The sequence below is a fragment of the Gopherus evgoodei genome, chromosome 1 (genome assembly GCF_007399415.2).
Source record: "Gopherus evgoodei ecotype Sinaloan lineage chromosome 1, rGopEvg1_v1.p, whole genome shotgun sequence".
Taxonomy (NCBI): domain Eukaryota; kingdom Metazoa; phylum Chordata; order Testudines; family Testudinidae; genus Gopherus; species Gopherus evgoodei.
The window spans coordinates 211948827-211968964 of NC_044322.1; the positions used below are offsets into that span (position 1 = coordinate 211948827).

At 40.5% G+C, this 20138-nt stretch overlaps 1 protein-coding gene across 9 annotated transcripts in view; it reads left to right on the top strand.

Moving 5' to 3' along the window:
• The window catches only part of STXBP5L (syntaxin binding protein 5 like), a 424278-nt gene that overhangs the window by 278960 nt on the left and 125180 nt on the right, over positions 1-20138 (top strand). For all 9 annotated transcript variants that reach the window (XM_030534340.1, XM_030534349.1, XM_030534386.1 and 6 more), the window contains exons 11-14: positions 1563-1635; positions 7478-7625; positions 10333-10400; positions 18003-18043. In XM_030534340.1, the coding sequence (XP_030390200.1) occupies positions 1563-1635; positions 7478-7625; positions 10333-10400; positions 18003-18043 (330 nt within the window). The remainder of the gene's footprint in view (positions 1-1562; positions 1636-7477; positions 7626-10332; positions 10401-18002; positions 18044-20138) is intronic.

Below are 20138 nucleotides of genomic sequence, written 5' to 3' on the forward strand. Positions count from 1 at the left end.
CTTCCAGTTCACTATGTTAAACTTAGTGGTGCTTCCATATTATGGATTCTTTTACTGATTTACACAGTAGTACATTTTTGTTAGCCTGTGTTGTTCATAATCCAGTGTGTCAATATGCTACCACAGGATGTGCATTAATAGTAGACCACAAAGGGAAGAGCATTAGTTCATGCATCCCTCAGTTCATTCGGCCTTGTGCCTTCAGCCATCTGAAGAGTACAACCTTGCACACCATGAAGTGGCTTACTGTTATTTGAATGAGATTCTTAATTTTACAGTTCATTATCTTAAAAACAGTCAGAGAGGATTTTTGTTCTTTTTTCTTTGCATAAAGAGCAACCCTATACTCATGCTTTTGATCTAAGTAACTTTTATTTTAGATTAAAGAAAAAACATAAAATAAGAGAGAACAAAAGTATGGTCTCCAAAAGAAAATTGTGTCTGTGTGTGTGAGAGAGATACTGCGCTTGAATTGATCACAAAATAGTAGATGCCTCTAGCAGGCTCACAACTATATCATAACAATTATATCACTACATAAACCAATTTATGCAATGTATATTTTAATTATGAAACATACTTCACAGTATATAAATAATGTCTTATCCTTACTGGGTTAACTTTTTTCTTTCTTTCCTACTTGTTTCCCTTGATTATCTGGAACTCATTTCTATTAAAAAACCTTACATTTGGAACATCATAATTTGGATACCAAGGTGATTGGCAACTTAGATGATAATTCACTTTTTCAAAAGAAAGTTGCGTAAGAGTGGTTGGAAGACCGCAATCTACACTGCAAACGGCAGCTTGACATTTAGGAGAGGAGGGGGCAATTTAATTCTTTGTCTTCTTTTTCAACCCATTACACACTATTCCTCCCCAACTCTGTTTGTAGTATAACTGCATCTCTTTCTTCACCTCCAGAGTGCACCTTCATCATCTTTGTCTCCTCATTAACTCTCTCTAATTCACATTTTAAAATAATGGATCTTGTGAACTTTTTTGCAATTGAGGTTACAGCTGTGCACTATTGGGAGCTGATGGACTGTACATCTCCAGGAGTTGGTGGAAAGTAGCTTTGGACAATCACTGCCCACAGAAAAACTCTAATACTCGTTAAACCTTTGCAGTCTGTGATCACAAGGTCTATAAATAGGGTACCTCCCTGTGTGTGATAATTAGATTCGGTGATAGAGTAACATACCCAGCTGCCTTCAGATGTCAAGGTGGACTCATCTACTCCACTCCTTTACTTTTCATTCAACACCATGTTAGCATGCTATAATTATACCTGGCAATTTTTGCCATATATGTTTATCAACAATTATGTTGCCAAAGCTACTTTTCATTGTGGGACATCTACATCACTATCTGACTCTAATCAAATGCCATGCTTTCTAATTTACAAATCTGTCTGTCTGTCTGTCTTTATTTATTTTATTTATTTATTTATTTAAAATACAATAATTGTTCAGGAGAGGATTATATAATTTGGCTAACTTGGTTAAAAGGCTTAACAGGAAAGCTCTGCATGTTTTTTGTGCTTGATTCCTCACTTTTAGAATTTCAAGAACCCTATGCTGTAGTTGTACTATTGGAAAAAGATCTCATTGTTGTTGACCTAACACAAAGCAAGTAAGTACAAAGTTTATATGAAACTGTTCCTGCTTCATAAATATCTAGCTGATAATGTTGAAAATCTATTCAAATTTTTCTTTTTTATTTTGCTGATGTAAAAACTTAACATTAATTGGAGGCAATTTTACACTGGGATAATGTAGGCCAGTGGGTTTTCCCATTTTCTCTAAGATAATATCTTATGTCCACACATGGTAGATGCTCCAAAATTATTAATATCTTCAGCACATCCCAGCCTGGAATTCTAATAATACTAATTATTTCTCCTCTCCAGTCAACACTGACAGGCCTGTTCAACAATATTTCACTAGGCAAGCATATATTCATTTGTCTGATTTTTCTGTGTAAGTCAATTCAGTTACAGCAGTGTAAAACCTGGTGGAAGTGAAATCAGAATCAGACCTTCTTCTTTGGGTTATTGTCCTTATGGGTGCTGTAGGTGAGGATGTGTGTACACCCATGCACTCTCAATCGAAGATTTTTCTTCTATTAATGCCTACAGGTCTGCACCTACACCATATGCCTTTATATGCTCCAGTAAAAGGGAATACAGGAAGGAGCGGACCCACACCACTCCAGTTCCGTCTCAACCACCTGCAGCTAGTGATGGAGTTTTGAAGCATCTACTATCTAGCTAACATAGTTATTCTTCTGCCACGTTTTTATTCTTAATTTTCATTTCATATGTAGTTCTAGGGGGGGTTTGTTGTTTACCTTTCTAGCACAATTTATGCTTTGAAGAGAGTCTCCTTGCCACTTCTTGCCTCCTTTTTCCTCTCAGGCCTTCTTGACTGGTGGCTGTTCTTGCAGGATATGCCCAGGACCCAAGGATTCAAGCTTTACCAGACCAGTCACCAGTCTGTTCTCCATTCAGTGATGGGCAATCCAGTTGCCTCCATTGTCTTGGAAAGACTCACATCCCATCCAAGTGTAAGATCTGCTCTGGTTTTAAGGCTGGCAAAAACTAAGGGAAGAAACTTCTCATTGAGAGCTCCCCTAGACCCTGGGGGTCAGTTCTGCCCTCCATCCTGTAAATTGGACTCAGCTGCAGAGACTTAATTAGCTCCAGCTCTGACCTCCAGAAACCAGAGGACAACTTCAGTCTTGCAGAAAACAACCAAATGTAAGACACTCCATTCGTCTCCACTTAGATCTGGGAGTAGGGAAACTTGTGTCCTGCTGCAGATACTGGTAAAGCTCCCACCAGGTATAGTACCAATGCACCAGTACTGCTGAAAGAGACTTTTACAAAGCCAGGTGTCGAGAAACTGTACCGAGAAACCCACTGTTGAGCAGTCCCAAGATATGGACCCATCAGAACCAAGATTGGACTCCTACAGACAGAAGGACTCATTGAAGACTAAGGATTCTTCAAAGAAATAATCTTACGTGGTACCGTCCATTGACAGCCAGCACTCTCCAGAATGATGGGAGTATTCTCTGGTACTACCTCCAATATTGCTAAACTTATTTTTCATTGAGAGGAACACTCCCTGGACTCAATAGTACCTTTAAAGTTCCTCTCTCAAAGGACCTTCACATTATGGAATACTTGTTTTCTCATCCCACCTCTAACTTTCTTATTGTTGATGCTGCCAATGAAAGAGTAGGAAACATCACTTCAAATCAGCATTGTCTGATAATGAGCATAAGCATCTGGACCTCCTAGGGCTTAAGAGCCACTCATCAGCCTCTTTTCAGTTCCAAGTCACCAATTACCAAGTCCTGATGGCAAAATATGACTTAACCAACTATAGTACATTTTCTCACTGTACAGAGTGTTTGCCTCAGGGCAGGAGAGTAGTTTCAAGCTCTTAATACAGAGAGTGAGACAGTAGCCAAAGCCTCCTTGCAGGCCTCCCTTGAAACAGCAGATATGGATTCTCATTCTATGACCACTGCCATAGTCATGCATTGGGCTCCCTGGCTACAGTCCTCTACTTTGTCCAGGAAAGTGGAAAAGACTGTTGAGACTTGCCCTTCAAAGGGCCTAAACTCTTTAGTGACACCTGGATGGTTCTCTTCACTCATTCAAGGACTCCTATCTGGATGACTGACTCCACAAGGGCCATTGTTTTCTTGAAGTTCAATCTGACACTCAGAAGGCCCTAGCTCTATTCCACTGCCTAGACCTGCACCTCAACATAGACAAATCAACCCTGATGCTTGTGCAACTGTATTGGGGCCACCTTAGACTCTGTGGCAGTCAAGGTGTCCCTACTTGCAGACAGATTCACCATGATGTCTGACCTCATCTCCACATTGCAGCAGAGCCAACAAACCATGGTGAGGGCAAATCTTCAGCTTCTGGGACACATGCATCTTCAAGCCTGGCTCAAGACATTCTACACTCCCGACAACCATGTGCTGTTCACAGAGGTGCTGGTCCCATGGATTGTATCCAACTCCCTCAATAGGTGAAAGGACCCTCAAAAAGTCTGCATGGGAACTGCCTTCTCATGTCTACCTGCCACACACATCATCACAACAGGCTCCTGACTTCTAGGATGGGGTGCTCACCTACAAGATTGTACAGGCCAAGGCAGGTGGACTTCTCAAGAGCTGTCACTACACGCAAGTGCCCTGTCTTCACTTCCTACCTCTCAGCTAGCTCCAATCAGTCAGAGTGATGTTGGACAACTGAGCAATCATGTACTATATAAACTGTCCAGGAGGAGCAAAATCACGATCTTTATGCAAAGAATCAGTGATGCTATAGAACTGGTGTTTATCCCAGGAAATAAATATCTCAGTGATCTCCCTGCTGGGATCACAGAAAACCATCACAGATTCACTGAGCTGAATTTTTCATCAAGATCACAAGTGGGAGCTGACTAATGCTGTCTTTCAAGAAATCTGTCTTATGTGGCGTCTTACACCCCTTCCAACTCAAGATGCTGCTACATCTTATCCAGTGGGGAACATGGCACATCTCCGTGGAAGACATTCTCCTTGCCTCTTGGCACCCAGGTCTGTTATACACATTCCCTCAACCTTCACTGATCCACAAAGCCCTGCTCAAACTGAAACAAGAAAAAATAGTTATCATTTTCATAGCTCCCAGATGGCTGAGAATGGTGTGGTTCATAACCCTGCCCTATCTGGTGACATGTCCACCTCTGCACCTTCCCCTGATGACAGACCTCCGGATCCAGGAATCAGGCTCCATAACCCACTCCAACCTGTCATCCCTGCCTCTCGGATCTTGACTTCTTGGTAGTTCTTGGGTGTAGAGAAGGAGTGTTCTCCTGAAGTCCAGTTGGTTCTGTTAAATAGCAGGAAACCTACTACATGAAGGATTTACCTGCAGAACTAGAAATGCTTCTAGATCTGGTGCACCCAACATTCTGTATCTCCTACCAATTCTACCCAGGCATTCATCTTCAACTATGTACTAAACCTGAAATCGCTTGGTCTTTCCCAGACCTCTGTTAAGATTCATTTACCTATCATTGCAGCATTCCACTCACCAGTCAAGGGTGTCTTTGTTTTGCACAGCCTAGAACAACAAGATTCCTTAAGGGCCTCCTTAATCTGTTCCATCCAGTGTGGGACCCTATCCCACACTGGCACCATAATTTAGCACTTAACACATTAAAAGGACCTCCCTTTGAGCCTGTGACAACATACTTGCTATTCCATCTGTCCTTCAAGATTTTGTTCCTTGTAGCAATCACCTCAGCCAGAAAGATGGGAACTAGTAGCTCTCATGACTGACCCTCTTTATTACAATTTATCCAGACAAAGTTTTGTTGCGTCATCACCCTCACTTCCTCCCTAAAGTGTTATCAGAGGCTAGGTCCACACTAGAGCGTTAAATTGATTTAAACAGCGTTAAATCGATTTAACACTGTAACCGTCCACACTACAAGGCACTTAAAATCGATTTTAAGGGGTCTTAAAATCGATTTCTGTACTCCAGCTAAACGAAAGGAGTAACCCTAAAATCGATATTACTATATCGATTTAGGGTTAGTGTGGACGGAAATCGAAGTTATTGGTCCCATTCTTTTACTGAGCTACCCAGAGTGCACCGCTCCGGAAATCGATGGTAGCTTGGGACCATGGACGCACACCACCGAAGTAATGTGCCCTAGTGTGGACGCGTAAAATCAATTTTATAAACCCTGTTTTATAAAATCGATTTTACTAATATCGATTTCAAGCTGTAGTGTGGACGTACCCAGAGTTCCACACCAATCAGGACATTCACCTGCTGAAGAAATGAGTCTCCATATACTGGACATAAGATGATCCCTGGCTTTCCCTCTTCGCAGAACTAAGCCCTTCAAGGTATTCCCCCAGACTCTTTGTTTCCTTTGCTAAGAGAAACTATCTAACTGGATGTTGGAGTGCATTTTGCATTGCTACGAGTCCTGGGATGCAACCCCCTCCTAGAGTCATTGCTGACTCTACCAGGTCTCAATCTGTTTCCATTGCCCTCCTTAGGAATGTACCCATCAAGGACATTTGCAAGGCAGCCACTTGGTACTCCATTTCATGTTTTCACAGCATTATGCCCAGCTCCATGCCTTCAGTGCAAATGCAGTCTTTGGTGAAGGTGTTCTATACTCCATACTGGGTCCACCTCTTCAGCACTTTCTTCCACATTAAGGTACTACTCAGGAGTCTCCTCATACTGGGATGCCGGAACTGGATGACAGGGAATGGATCACTCGATGATTACCTGTTCTGTTCATTCCCTCTGAAGCATCTGGCATTGGCCACTGTCATAAGACAGGAAACTGGGCTAGATGGACCATTGATCTGACCCAGTATAGCCATTCTTATGCTTATGTGAAGCACCCACAGGGACATTAACTTAAAGAAAAAGGAGACATTACTTACCTTGTATAGTAACTAGAGTTCTTTGAGATGTTTTGTCCCTATGAGTGCTCCACTACCAACCCTCTTTTTCTTCCTGCTTCAGAGATTTACCATGCTCTGAGGTTGAGAGGAACTGGAGTGGCGCAGGTCTGATCCTCCCTGTATTCTCTCATGAGGAGGCATGCAGTGCAAGCCCACAGGAACTACTAGGAGAAATATCTCTGATCAATAGTGCATGGGCACACGGACATCCTCACAAGGAGCACCCATAAGGACAAAACATCTTGAAGAACTCCAGTTACTGAACAAGGTAAGTAACCTCTCCTTGTGCATTTTTCATTTATGAATGACAATCTATGCTTATTGTTGCTCTAAGTGTGAGGCATTACTCCTTATCTTGACAGATAAAGCTAATACAAGTGAACAGCAATTAAATTGAGGGCTGACTTGTCTGCAGTTGCTCCAATAGTACAAACCATGGAGAATTAATATTCCACTGTCAAATTGAGTCAGATTGTTTATTATGAGACCTGGTTACTAATACAGTATGTCTACAGCATAATTTCATGGACAATTCTGGCCTTGAATTGTAATATAAATCATATGTTATTGATTCTAGCATTCAAAAAACATATGTAATCTTTGTTTTATAGGGGAAATTCTACAGATGTGGGGGAAAATTAGAACCTGATCCTGCAAACCCTTACTCACACAAGTAGTCCTGTTGACTTTAGTAGCCTACTTATGTGACTAAAAACTAACAAGAGAAAGGACTGCAGTCACAGTACCTTAATTTTCTGACCTTTATTTGGTGACTGTAAATTTTATTCTTGGGATTAAAAACAATAAATATGTTTTAAAGAAAATATGAAATAAAGAAAATAGCATGTGTTATGAATGATAGTTTTAAATTAGGTAAATTTGTTTTTGTTTTGTATGCTTTAATATTTAAGAAAATCTAATATTACTCCACATGTCACAGTGGTACTAATAAATTGTCTTCCTCCATTAGTTTTCCAATCTTTGAAAATCCTTATCCCATTGACATTCATGAGTCACCAGTTACCTGCACAGAATATTTTGCTGACTGTCCTCCAGATTTGATTCCCGTATTGTATTCTGTAGGAGCTAAACATAAAAAGCAAGGATACAGCAATAAGGTAAAAAAAATACATTTTATTTATGAAGAGAGTTTAATTGTAAAAATCTAAACTGTGTACATAATGTTTTGGAAGATTATTTTCATTGTCTGTCTTCTCACGTTAATACTCCTATTAAAATAAGATAAAGGGATACCACTAACTTGAAACTCATATTTCTAGCTCAATTTTTTTCCTTTATTGAAGTTACAATTAATGTCTGAGATTATTATAACTGAAAGATATTATCAGGGGAAAAGATTTTTCACTATTTTTTCAGTTTGTTTACTTTGTGCATTTGAGAGCATGTATGCACAGACAATTTCCCTCTTATCTCTGTAAAGTCAATTAGGGCCTGATGCTGCAATTGGTTCTATGTAGGCACTCAGACCTCTGTGCCTGTGTGGCGCTCCACTGACTTCAGCGGGGTACCATGAAAAAGTATATTCCATCCTTGCAGACCTCCTTGCAGGATCATGGGTCCTTTCTGAGAATTTGCAAGTAAATCTGTTAATTAGTTTGAGGTAAAATTTATTCAAAATGGGTCCTTTGAGAAATTTAGCTCCTGGTATCAGACTATTTTTTGTCTCTGCTGTTTTCAATAATGAAACAACATGGACCCTCCAAACTTCCCATGTGGTTAAAACTCACTGAAACCTGATGCATTGTCTGCATTTGCAGATTTTTATTTTTACAATTAATGGTACTTTTTAGCCATTATTGCCACCATTTAAAAAAATACATTCTGATTTGCATATATTTGCATAAATGGACATGAATATAAATACATTTGTATAACTCTAAATAAATTTATTGTCATGTTACCAATTTGTCCTACTCATACCCACGCCCTGAATTCATTCTCCCAGTCACTTACTCCCATTCGTTTCTACCCCTGCACACACAACTCCCCAGACACTTCACCACGTTCCTCCATTCATTCCACGCTTGCCCATCTGCTCATTCTGCACATCCATCCCCAACTCCACACCCATCCATTCCACATCAGCCAGGATGATCACTACATACACCCAGCCATTTTCCAGGCATCTATACAGTAGGTACATCTTCACTCATTTGGCAGATTCACACCCCCCTTCTCTCTCTCTCTCTCGCTCACACACACACACACTAATTCCATGCACATATTCCATCCTCCCAGGGAGCAGTTCGGCAGTTGCCTCCACCAACCCAGTTCCCAAACTATCAGGAGAGGAGGGAAGAGCATAGTTATAGCGCCAGTTATTTATAAGTAAAGCCCAGGGACAGACAGTATTCGCCGTGACAGTCCTGTTCCTCCCAATCAATACCCCAAGTTCATGACTTCCCATTTCTATACTTGTCTCTTCTTTCCCTAGGCAAGAAGCTCCTACAACCCTAGTCCCCTTGCAACCAGCTCTCCTCCTTGAGAGAGAGAGAGGGAGAAAAAAAGCAAATGGGTCTTTAAAAATCAGTTAAATCTAATTTGGGACTACAAGCATTATTATGTATTAGTCAGAATAGTATGATTATTGAATGGTTTCGCTACAGGATGGAGTTAAATTTGTTCAGGTGCCCTAAACTGCATTTCCATTCCTCAACATGTGATTTTTTTTTGTCAAGTTTAACCTTAACTCAGAATTTCCTGGATTTATAGCGCTTGGTTTGGGACTAATTACAACATACCTGTAATGTTTTAACCCTTAAATTACTGATATGTGCTTTTAATCCTAATTCCATTTTAAAATAGTTCTTAACCAGGAATACATATATTTCTGGTAACTGGGTGCAGCTGTGTTGCCTTCTTTTTCTTGAACTCCTACGGGAGCTTGAATGGGCCTGAGCAGACATTGCCTTCCTTTTCCGTGGAAACTGGGATGTGCAGGAATCATGATCAAGATAGGCTTCTTTATGGTCTTGAAGATTCTGTGCTGCCTTAGCAAAGAAGGCAAGAACTGAACCGATTTTGGAGGCTGAATTCTCCTCCCATCCCTATAGCTGGTCACCTCTGTGAAGGACTGAGGCACATTGACAATGCAGTGTTCAAAAGTTTGCACAGCTGCATTTGGTCCAACAGTTCTGGGGATATCATTTATTTATCATTGATTATTTAACATTTGTATGTAGCATCATCGATATGCCTGGAGCTTTGCAGAGGACCAGATTATGATACTCTTACTCCTGCTGGATAAAATCTTATTTCACAAGGGATCTCGTTGCTTTCACTGAGAAAGGGTTTCACAGTCTTGTCCACAGGGACTAAAAACACTGTGCATGCCACAAAGAGTTTATAATCTAAGACCCCAATCCTACATTTGGATCCTCACAAAAAGACTGTTATGCCTATGCAGAGCCCTGTTGAAGCCCCAAGGGTTAGCCCTTGTGAATCCAATAGAAGGATCGATTGATTGTTCATTATTCATTCCTCCAACACTTATTATAAAGAATTTCAGTCTGAAAAGCTGTTAATTCAGAACCTTCCACTAGACCACACAAACATTTAAATATTTTTTTAAAAATCTCTCTGCCTTTAGAACAGATAATATTATAAACAATAAATTAGAAATTGCATCTACATAAATGTATTTTAAAATTATCAAGATAATGTTACAACCTTGTCTTCATTTTTATAAATTAGGTATATTGCTTTTTAGAAGAATTTCTTAGGATGTTATTCATTTTAAAAATGTGCAGTCCACCAGCCCATAAGAAATAACTCTTTTCTGTGAACTCTTGTAATTGTGTTTAGGAATGGCCAATCAGTGGGGGAGCGTGGAATCTAGGAACACAGACATATCCTGAAATTATTATTACAGGGTAAGAACGCAACAGAAGGTTTGTGCTTTTACAAATGTTAATATCTAGAACTTTTAATGATGTACATCTATAGGTCAGCCCTACCCATCTCACAATATAGTTGGCTGACTAGGGCATCTGAATATGAACACTCCATTACATAAGAGAGATGTATACTTCTTTTAGGGTGAAAATCCCCCCAGTACAGAGGGCCCACAGAAGTACTTATGCAGCACTTAAGCCCAATGATAAAATCATAAGTAGCATATAGAGCCTTGTGCTCAAGATAGGTTGCCAGTTCTCGTTGGCCATATTCCTAGAGGTTTAATCACATGACATAATAGTGAATTGAATATTACTCTTTAATTCCTGGAGACTCCAGGACAATTCTGGAGGGCAACCCTAGCTCAAGGATATATTAATATAGGCACCATGGATTGAGGCTGCAAGCTAGTAAGGGGCCCATGTGCCCCTGAAGAAGGGATCTAAATATCCCTGGGAAGGGGTGTCCAGTTCAAGAGAGTGCTGTAGTCTTCAGTGGGTATTAGGAAGGAAGAAGTAGCATTAGGAGGGTGGAGAGCCAAGAGTACCACAAGCATTTCTGCAGGGGTGGTTTTGTGGTTTATTGGGGACCCTGTGGCTGGATTGGAGCTGGAACCAATTTAGTGTTAATCGCCTATAATTTGTTTGAATGCTGTGCACTGGTGTGAATTTTACCTTTCAAGCTAGATTGTGTCTGTAATACTCAGCCCTGCAATAGAAGAGGGTGGAGGGGGCAGGGGATCACATTTCAGTGACAGACTCAGGAACAATTCTGGATGACTCAGATGTGTGAGTGGAGAAATATTTACAGTATTAATGTGTTCTGTGGTTTTAAGCACTCATCATGACAACTAGCTCTTGGAATAAGTTTTATTTATTCAGAACTGCCACCCATGTAGAAGTATGAATTTTGTCCATATTGGGGTTACTCATAATTTTTCTCCTATTGGTAATTCACTTTTTAATTGCCTGTTTTATTTATCCATAGAATGTAAATTGCAAAGCATAAGTTTGGATGTGAATTGGTTTGTGCTAACTGCTACAAAATAGTGTATTTTCCTAAGATAAGTAGCTTGATAGCCAGATATTTTCTTATGGAAATAGTTATGAAGAACTAAGAATTAGAGCTGGACAAAAAATTTTGTATAAAACATTTTTTCAGTGAAAAATGCAGATTTGGTGACACCAAAATGTTTTGTGAATTCGTGTCGGTTTCACCACATTGGTATGGTAAGAAAACCTTTAAAAAAAATCCAAAAAACCTGAAATGTTTCATTTCAACATTTTAAAAACAATATGTTTAGGTTTTTTGGTTCAAAATGATGTTTTGTTTCATAATTTCCTTTTATTAAAAAAATCAAAAACTTCAGAAAAATGCTTGAAACCAAACTAAAGTGTTTCATTGAACCCAAAATGATTTTCTTTTACTTTTTGATTTGCTGACAGTTTTGAAATTTTCAGTTTGACCCAAAATGATTTTTTTTTTCAATTTTTAGAATTGCCAGAGAACTAAAACAGCTCTACCAGGGTTATGATTAATCTCTTAAATTTGTAATTGATTAATGCACAAACATGACTGTACTGGAATATGTTAAATTTTGTTTCACAAACTAACATGAATATTGGATAATCGTCTCTAAAGCGATCTCTCTTCGAGTACAGTTTCAAAGCCAGAAGAGGCCATGATACCATCTAGTCCAGCAGTTCTCAAACTGTGGGTCGGGACCCCAAAGTGGATTGCGACTCTGTTTTAAATGGGTTGCCAGGGCTGGTGTTAGACTTGCTGGGTCCAGGGCCAAAGCTTGAGCCCTGCCACGTGGGGTTGAGGGCTTCAGCCCTGGGCGGCAGGGCTCAGGTTACAGGCCCCCCACCTGGGGCTTAAGCCCTTGGGCTTCGGCTTTGGCCTCGGCCTCCCCGCCCAGGGCAGCAGGGCTCAGGTGTGCTCAGGTTTTAGTCCCTCCTCATGGGGTTGTGTAGTAATTTTTGTTCTCAGAAGGGGGTGCAGTGCAGTGAAGTTTATGCCCCTTTTCCTCAAGTATGTATACTAGCCACCCAGCTCTAAAGGCAGCAACATGCCAACAGCAGCACAGAAGTAAGGGTGGCAATGTGAAAAGTGATATTTGTCAATATCACTTTTCACAGCAGACTTAGTGCCCCATTGCCACCCTTATTTCTGCACTGCTGCTGCCACCCTAGGGCTGAGAGCTGGAGGTCCACCACCTCCACGTGAGGGTTTGTGGTGAGGAAGGAGAGCTTGAGCCCAGGCTGTCTCTCAAGGCGGAATTGGGGGACAGGAGGAGAGCCTGAGCGTGGGTAGTGGAGCTCCAGCTGTTCCCTTTATCCTCGCTTCCCAGGTGTGCACAGCCCTTCTGCACAAGTCCCAGCCACCTGGGGCTGACAGCCAGAGCTCTTAAAAAAAACCAAACACACAGCTTGTGCTTCCCTTGACGCATTCTGGTGCCGCCTTTGGAAGGCTTGCCCTATAGTTTGAGAACCGCTGGTCTAGTCTGACCTCTTGTATATCACAGGCTACCACCACGACCCAGCCACCCTCACACTAGCCCCAACAGCTGAAATTGTATTAAAGTATTACAGCCCACAGGCTCGGGTGATGTGTGAACCACCTGTTTAGGAAGGCCCACCCATTCTGCCTGCCGAAGCCCCTCACTGTGGCTGCCAGCCCGCCCGAGTGCCCCTGGCCCCAGAGTGCCTGGCAGGTGACCTGAATGCCCCCAGCCCCAGAGCGCCCCCAGCCCCAGAGTGCTGGGAGGGCGGCCCCAGCACCCTCAGCCCCGGAGCCCTGAGCAGCCCCAGCACCCGGCTGCTCCAGCCAGCCTGCCCTAGCCCCAGCCCCACCCACTTTAGGGAAGAGGAGCAGCAGCCTGGGCTTGGACCACAGGAAGAGCGGGAAGCAGGAGGTGGCCTCGGAGTGTTGTATGGGCAGGGCCACGCCTGGCTGCTTGGGGAGGCTTACCCTCCTCTGGCCTGTGATACCAGCCACCCATGCCCACAGGAGACTAGACTATGGTGTGCCATAGGGAGAGAATAGGAGGAACCAAGGTGCACTGGTGCCTGAGAACCCTACAGTGGCAGGGAAATGATTAAGCGAGTTATACCCCGATAATCCTGGCAAGTGGCCCACACCCACACACTGGAGAGGAAGGTGAAAACTAGGGCTCTCAACTAATTGCAGTTAACTCAAGCAATTAACTCAAAACATATTAACTCGATTAAAAATATTAATCATGATTAATCACAGTTTTAATCACACTGTCTAATAAGAGAATGCCAATTTACATTTATTATAAATGTTTTGAATGTTTTTGTACATTTTCAAATGTATTGATTTCAATTACAATACGGAATATAAAGTGTACAGTGCTCACTTAATATTATTATTACAAATATTTGCACTATAAAAACGATAAGCAAAAATGGTACTTTGCAGTTCACCTCACAGAAGTACTGTAGTGCAATCTCTTTATTGTGAATGTGCAACTTGTAGATGTAGCCTTTAGGGCTGTTGATTAATCACAGTTAACTCATGCTATTAACTAAAAAAAAGTAATTGTGATTAAAAAAATTATTCATGATTAAAAAATTAGTCGCAGTTATAATCGCACTGTTAAACAATAGAATACCAATTTAAATTTACTATATATTTTGGATGTTTTTCTACATTTTCAAATATATTAATTTCAATTACAACACAGAATATAAAGTGCACCATACTCACTTTATATTATTTTTATTACAGATATTTGCACTGTAATAGTCCGCTCAGTCCTACTTCTTGTTCAGCCAATCGCTAAGACAAACAAGTTTGTTTACATGTATGGGAGATAATGCTACCTGCTTCTTATTTACAATGTCACCTGAAAGTGAGAACAGGCGTTCGCATGGCACTTTTGTAGCTGGCATTGCAAGGTATTTACATTTGTATGCCCCTTTATACTTCAGCCACTGTTCCAGAGGACATGCTTCTATGCTGATAATGTTCGTTAAAAATAATGTATCAATTAAATTGATGACTGAACTCCTTTGGGGAGAGTTGTATGTCTCCTGCTCTGTGTCTTACCTGCATTCTGCTATATATTTAATATTATAGAAGTCTCAGATGATGATCCAGCACATGTTCATTTTAAGAACACTCTTGCTGCCAATTTCACAAAATGCCAAGAAGATACTAGTGTGAGATTTCTAAAGATAGTTACAGCACTCTTCCCAAGGTTTAAAAATCTGAAGTGCCTTCCAAAATCTGAGAGGGACGAAGTTTGGAGCATGCTTTCAGAAGTCTTAAAAGAGCAACTCTCTGATGCAGAAACTACAGAACCCGAACCACCAAAAAAAGAAAATCAACCTTCTGTTGGTGGCGTCTGACTCAGATGATGAAAATGAACATGCATCGGTCCTCTCTGTGTTGTTTCATTATCAAGCAGAACCTATTAGCATGGACGTATGCCCTCTGAAATGGTGGTAGAAGCAGGAAGGGACATATGAATCTTTAGCACATCTGACACGTACATATCTTGCGACACCAGCTACGACAATGCCATGCAAATGCCTGTTCTCACTTTCAGATGACATTGTGAACAAGAAGTGGGCAGCATTATCTCCTGCAAATGTAAACAAACTTGTTTGTCTGAGTGATTGGCTGAACAAGAAATTGGACTGAGTGGACTTGTAGGCTCTGAAGTTTTACATTGTTTTATTTTTGAATGCATAATTCTACATTTGTAAGTTCAACTTTCATGATAAAGAGATTGCACAACAGTACTTGTATTAGGTGAATTGAAAAATACTATTTATTTTATTTTTACAGTGCAAATATTTATAATAAAAACAAATATAACATGAGCACTGTGCACTTTGTTTTCTGCATTGAAATTGAAATCAATATATTTGAAAATGCAGAAAACATCCAAAAATTTTTAAATAAATATTATTCTATAATTAACAGGAATCGTGATTCATTTTTTTTAATTGCTTGATGGCCCTAGTAGATTTGTTTGTTACATAACTGCACTTAAAAATAAAACAACGTAAAACTTTAGTGCCTACAAGTCCACTCAGTCCTAACTCTTGTTCATCCAATTGCTAAGACAAACAACTTTGTTTACATTTAGGGAGGTAATGGTGCCTGCTTCTTATTTACAATGTCACCTGAAAGTGAGAACAGGTGTTTGCATGGCGCTGTTGTAGCCAGTGTTACAAAGTATTTACATGCCAGATATGCTAAACATTCATATTCCCCTTCATGCTTTGACTTGTAGATTGCACTTTCTTTTATCTTTTTTTACAGTGCAAATACTTATAATCAAAAATAATAATATAAAGTGAGCACTGTGCACTTTGTATCCTGTGTTGTAATTTAAATCAATATATATCCAAAATATTTATAATAAATTTAAATTGGTATTCTGTTATTGTTTAACAGTGCAATTAAAACTATGATTAATTGCAATTAATTTTTTAATCTTGCGATTAATCACAATTAATTCTGTAATCATTTGACAGCCCTAGTGAAAACGCTAAAGGGTAACTGCAATCTGACCTGGGGGAAAATTCATTCCCAACCCACATATGGTGATCACTTAGACCCTGAGCATGTGAGCAAGCACTGGTCAGCCTAGTACCTGAGAGAGAGAATGCTCAGTGCCACCTCAGAACACTGGCCTATCCCATCCCATTTCCAGCCATGGCTATCTCTGATGCTTCAGAGGAATATATTGTGGGAGTGGAGGAAATCCCTTCCTGACACCTGCAGGTGGCCAGCTGAAGCCCTGAAGCATGAGTTTTAGGAACATAAGACATAAATTGGAAGTGAGTCTGGGCTGTTGAACCGTGCCCTCCACCTCACAAGCAACCCCGTCATATAATTGAACTCCTAAATTTGTCAGGCTCTCTCTTAAAACTAATTAATTTGTTTGTCCCCACAACTGCTATTGGGAGACTATTTCATAACCTCACTCCTCTGATGCTTAGAAACCTTCTTCTAAATTTCAGCCTGATTTGTTCGTGGCCAGTTTGTACCCATATGTTTTTTATGCCAACCTTGTCCTTTAGCTTAAATAGTTCTTTACCCTCCTACATGTTTAGCTCTCTGAGATATTTTGAGAGAGCATTTGTATCCTCTCTCAGCCTTCTTTTTGCTAAGCTAAACAAGCCAAGCTCTTCCAGCCTCCTCGTATAAGATAAGCCCTCCATTAACCTGATTCTATTACTATGATCCTCCCTTAAACCTAACAGCTCTTCTCTGCACCTCTTCCAGTTTGAATTAATCTTTCTTGAACGCAGGTGACCAGAACTGTGCAAAGTATTCCAAAGGAAGTTTTACCAGAACCTTATATAGTGGCATTAATACTTCTCTGTCTCTATTGGAAATGCCTCACCTGATGCATCCTGGGATCGTATTTGTGTTTTTCACAGCCATATCACATTTGTAGCTCATAGTAATCCTGTGAATTACCCTCACACCCAGTTCTCTCCTCTTCTCTGTTGCTTCAACTGATGAGCCCCCAACTTGTAGCAGAAATTCTTATTATTAGTCCCTAAGTGCATGACCGTGAACTTTGTACTATGGAATTGTGTCCCATTTCTATCACTCCTGTCTTCAAAGTGATCCAGATCTTCCTGTATAATGTTCCAATCCTTCTCTGTACTGACGATGCCTCCCAACTTTGTATCGTCAGCCCATTTCATTAGCCCACGCCTACCTTTTATGCCAAGGTGATTTATAAAAAATATTGAATACAATTGGTCCCAGAATTGATCCTTGAGGAACTCCATTAGTAACCTCCCACCAGTCTGGTAGTTCACCTTTTAGCACAACTTGTTGCCTTCTCCCATTTAGCCAGTTTCTTATCCATCTTACAATTCTTGTACAACTCCCCACTTTCATTTAACTAATATTTTCTCATGTGGTACCATATCAAATGCTTTACTGTGACCTAGTGCAGCAGAATCTGGCCCTAATGGGGATTATATAAAATAGATCTCAAAATAAACAGTGATTTCCAAAAAGAAGAATACTCTCATGGCCCAGTTTTAAATAAAAACTAATTTATGGGCCACTTCAGAGAGTCTGTTCTGTGATATATGTGTCATATATTAAAAATCTGGAAATTTCTCTTAACAATGCTTTTTAAAAAGTCTTTTATCCATATGATCTTTTCTATTTAAAAGGGACTATTGTTAAAGTGTGTGTGAGAGCTCTGTCCTATAAAAGATTAAAAGTATTATTTTGCAAAATCCTAGACAACAGTCACTTGTTTGGTAACAATAACTGTAGTAACATACAGTCAATGTGTACTTCCTTTGGTATGTGTGTACATTACAGATCAATTAAACTGATTTATTGTATTTACATTTGATTAATTGCCCTTCTGATATAGATATAAATTGCATCATTGCAATGTAATAGTTAACTTCAAGATTTAGCCTACATTGTAAGAATGATGGAAAGGTCACCTGAGTACTGTATTTTGTATTGTATTTAGTGCTTTTTGTATTTTCAGTAACTGAGAGGTGAAATTATATGTAGCTATATCTTGTTTTAACCAACGTTTAATTTTTTTTAAGTCATGCAGACGGATCGATAAAGTTTTGGGATGCCTCTGCCAGTAAGTTTTTAAACTTCTTTTTCTCATAGTATTAACAAATTATAGTATAACAATATTGAGAGAGGGGGAGTTATTTAAGATAGTATCCGTAGGCAAGTAAGAATAATGGGATGAAATTAAGAAAATAATCATTAGGCTGAATATCAGGAAGAAAAAATTGTGGCAGTAAGATATTGGACTGTAGAATTGTCTCCCAGAGGGAGTGATGGAAACGTCAGAATTTGGACATTGAACACTAAAGTAGACAAAGCACTCTAAAATATGCAGTAGGAGATAATTCTGCAATGGATCGGGGACTAAGGACTAGGCTGGATCTAATGGATCTGTTTCAACTCTAATTTGTGTCTTTCTGTGAGTACAGTATATATTTCTACTTGTAACCGGATTTTTTTTAAAGCTAAACCTGTAATAGTTCATCCTATTACACACATTATTCAAGATTCTTGACATCTGATATCAGGCTCTATATAATCTATTTAGTGTTAAATGAATGTACAGTGAATAATTTTTATGAGTAGGTAGACTGCTTTGGGCTAGATAAGAACCAAATCTGCACAGGTATGTTTGCAGAGCATTGTGCAGCGAGCAGGAGCAGGGCCACCCAGAGTGGGGAGGCAAGTGGGGCAATTTGCACCAGACCCCGGGCCCTGCAGGGGCCCCGCAAGCCGATCTGGGTTTTTGGCGGCACTTCTGCGGCGGGCCCTTCACTTGCTCCGGGTGTTCAGTGGCGAGTCCTTCAGTGCAGCAGAAGACCCAGAGTGAGTGAAAGACCTGCTGCTGAAGTGCTGCCGAAGCCTCGGAGCGCCGCCCGGTGAATATAAGCGCTGCAAGTGGCGGGGGTGGGGGGGAAGCTGCGATCGGCAGCACTTAGGCTGCTCTACTCCCACTGCTTCATTCTTCAGCAGCAATTTGGCGGCAGGTCCTTCGCTCCAAGAGGGACCCGCCGCTGAATTGCTGCTGAAGACCTGGCCCTGCCCCAGGCCCCCTGAATCCTCTGGGCAGCCCTGAGCAGGAGTGAGCCTCCAAGCCCAGGTTGACAGACTTGGGTTAGCGGGGCTCATGATGTGTAGACAGCACTCTGAAGACGTGACTCAGGCTGGAGCTTGGTCATTGAAGCCCACCCTCAGAGCCCGAGCCAAAACTTCAAAGCATTTTCTACACAGCTATATGTTGATCTGGGGTAGGAGGCTCACTCCCATTCCCACTGCGTAGACATACCCTACCAGTCTTTTCTCTGAGCTTTATGGAAAGTTCTTCCACTGCACTATCAACACACAGCCTTTCAGGCAAAAGCCTCAGAAAACAGCAGAGTCCCATGTTGTGCATAGAGTGGATCAGAAAATAAGGAGTTTGTTTCACAGAAAATTTTGACTTTTTGACAAAAAATTGTTGCTAAAAACCTAAATATTTTGGCCTAATACTGAAATATTTTAGTTCAAAATGTTGCCACAGTGTCTCATGGGAATTGTAGTTTGGATGTCTTATGCTTCCATTCTCCTTTATGACGTGAGCTTTCTTGCTTAACTACATTTCCCATGATGCATCAGTTTCTTGCTGAAGGCAGAGGTCATCATAGTCTTTAGATATGGTGCATCATGGGAGATGTAGTCTGTGCAGAATGACAGCATATGGTGCCTGAACTAAAATTCTCATGAGGTACTTGTAGCACTTTTATGAATCAAAATATTTCAGTTTTTAATCAGTCTTTTGGTTTGTTTGTTTTTTCCTATATATGGTATTAATGTTTTGAGGTGATTTTACTGAGTTGTTATCAACTAGACCTTAACCTTAAAGTCTTATCAGGCGGTAGTCTTTCTCCTGTCTAGCAGCAACCTCTGCATGTGACAGGCTAGACAGGAGGAAAGGGGAGATTCTCCTTGCCCTAGTAATGCAATGCTGGGAAGTGAGGCTTTGTTAGATTTCTAGAATTTTACCAGATGCCTACCGAGCATGCTGAGAAATGATCTTTCAATAATATATCATTTATTTTTTCAAAATGTGTCAAAAAGACTCTCTCATGTAGGACCAGGAACATGTCCAGTTTGGAGTATATTTCTTCAGCCATTGTGGAGCAAAAAAAATCTAAAGTTTTAAG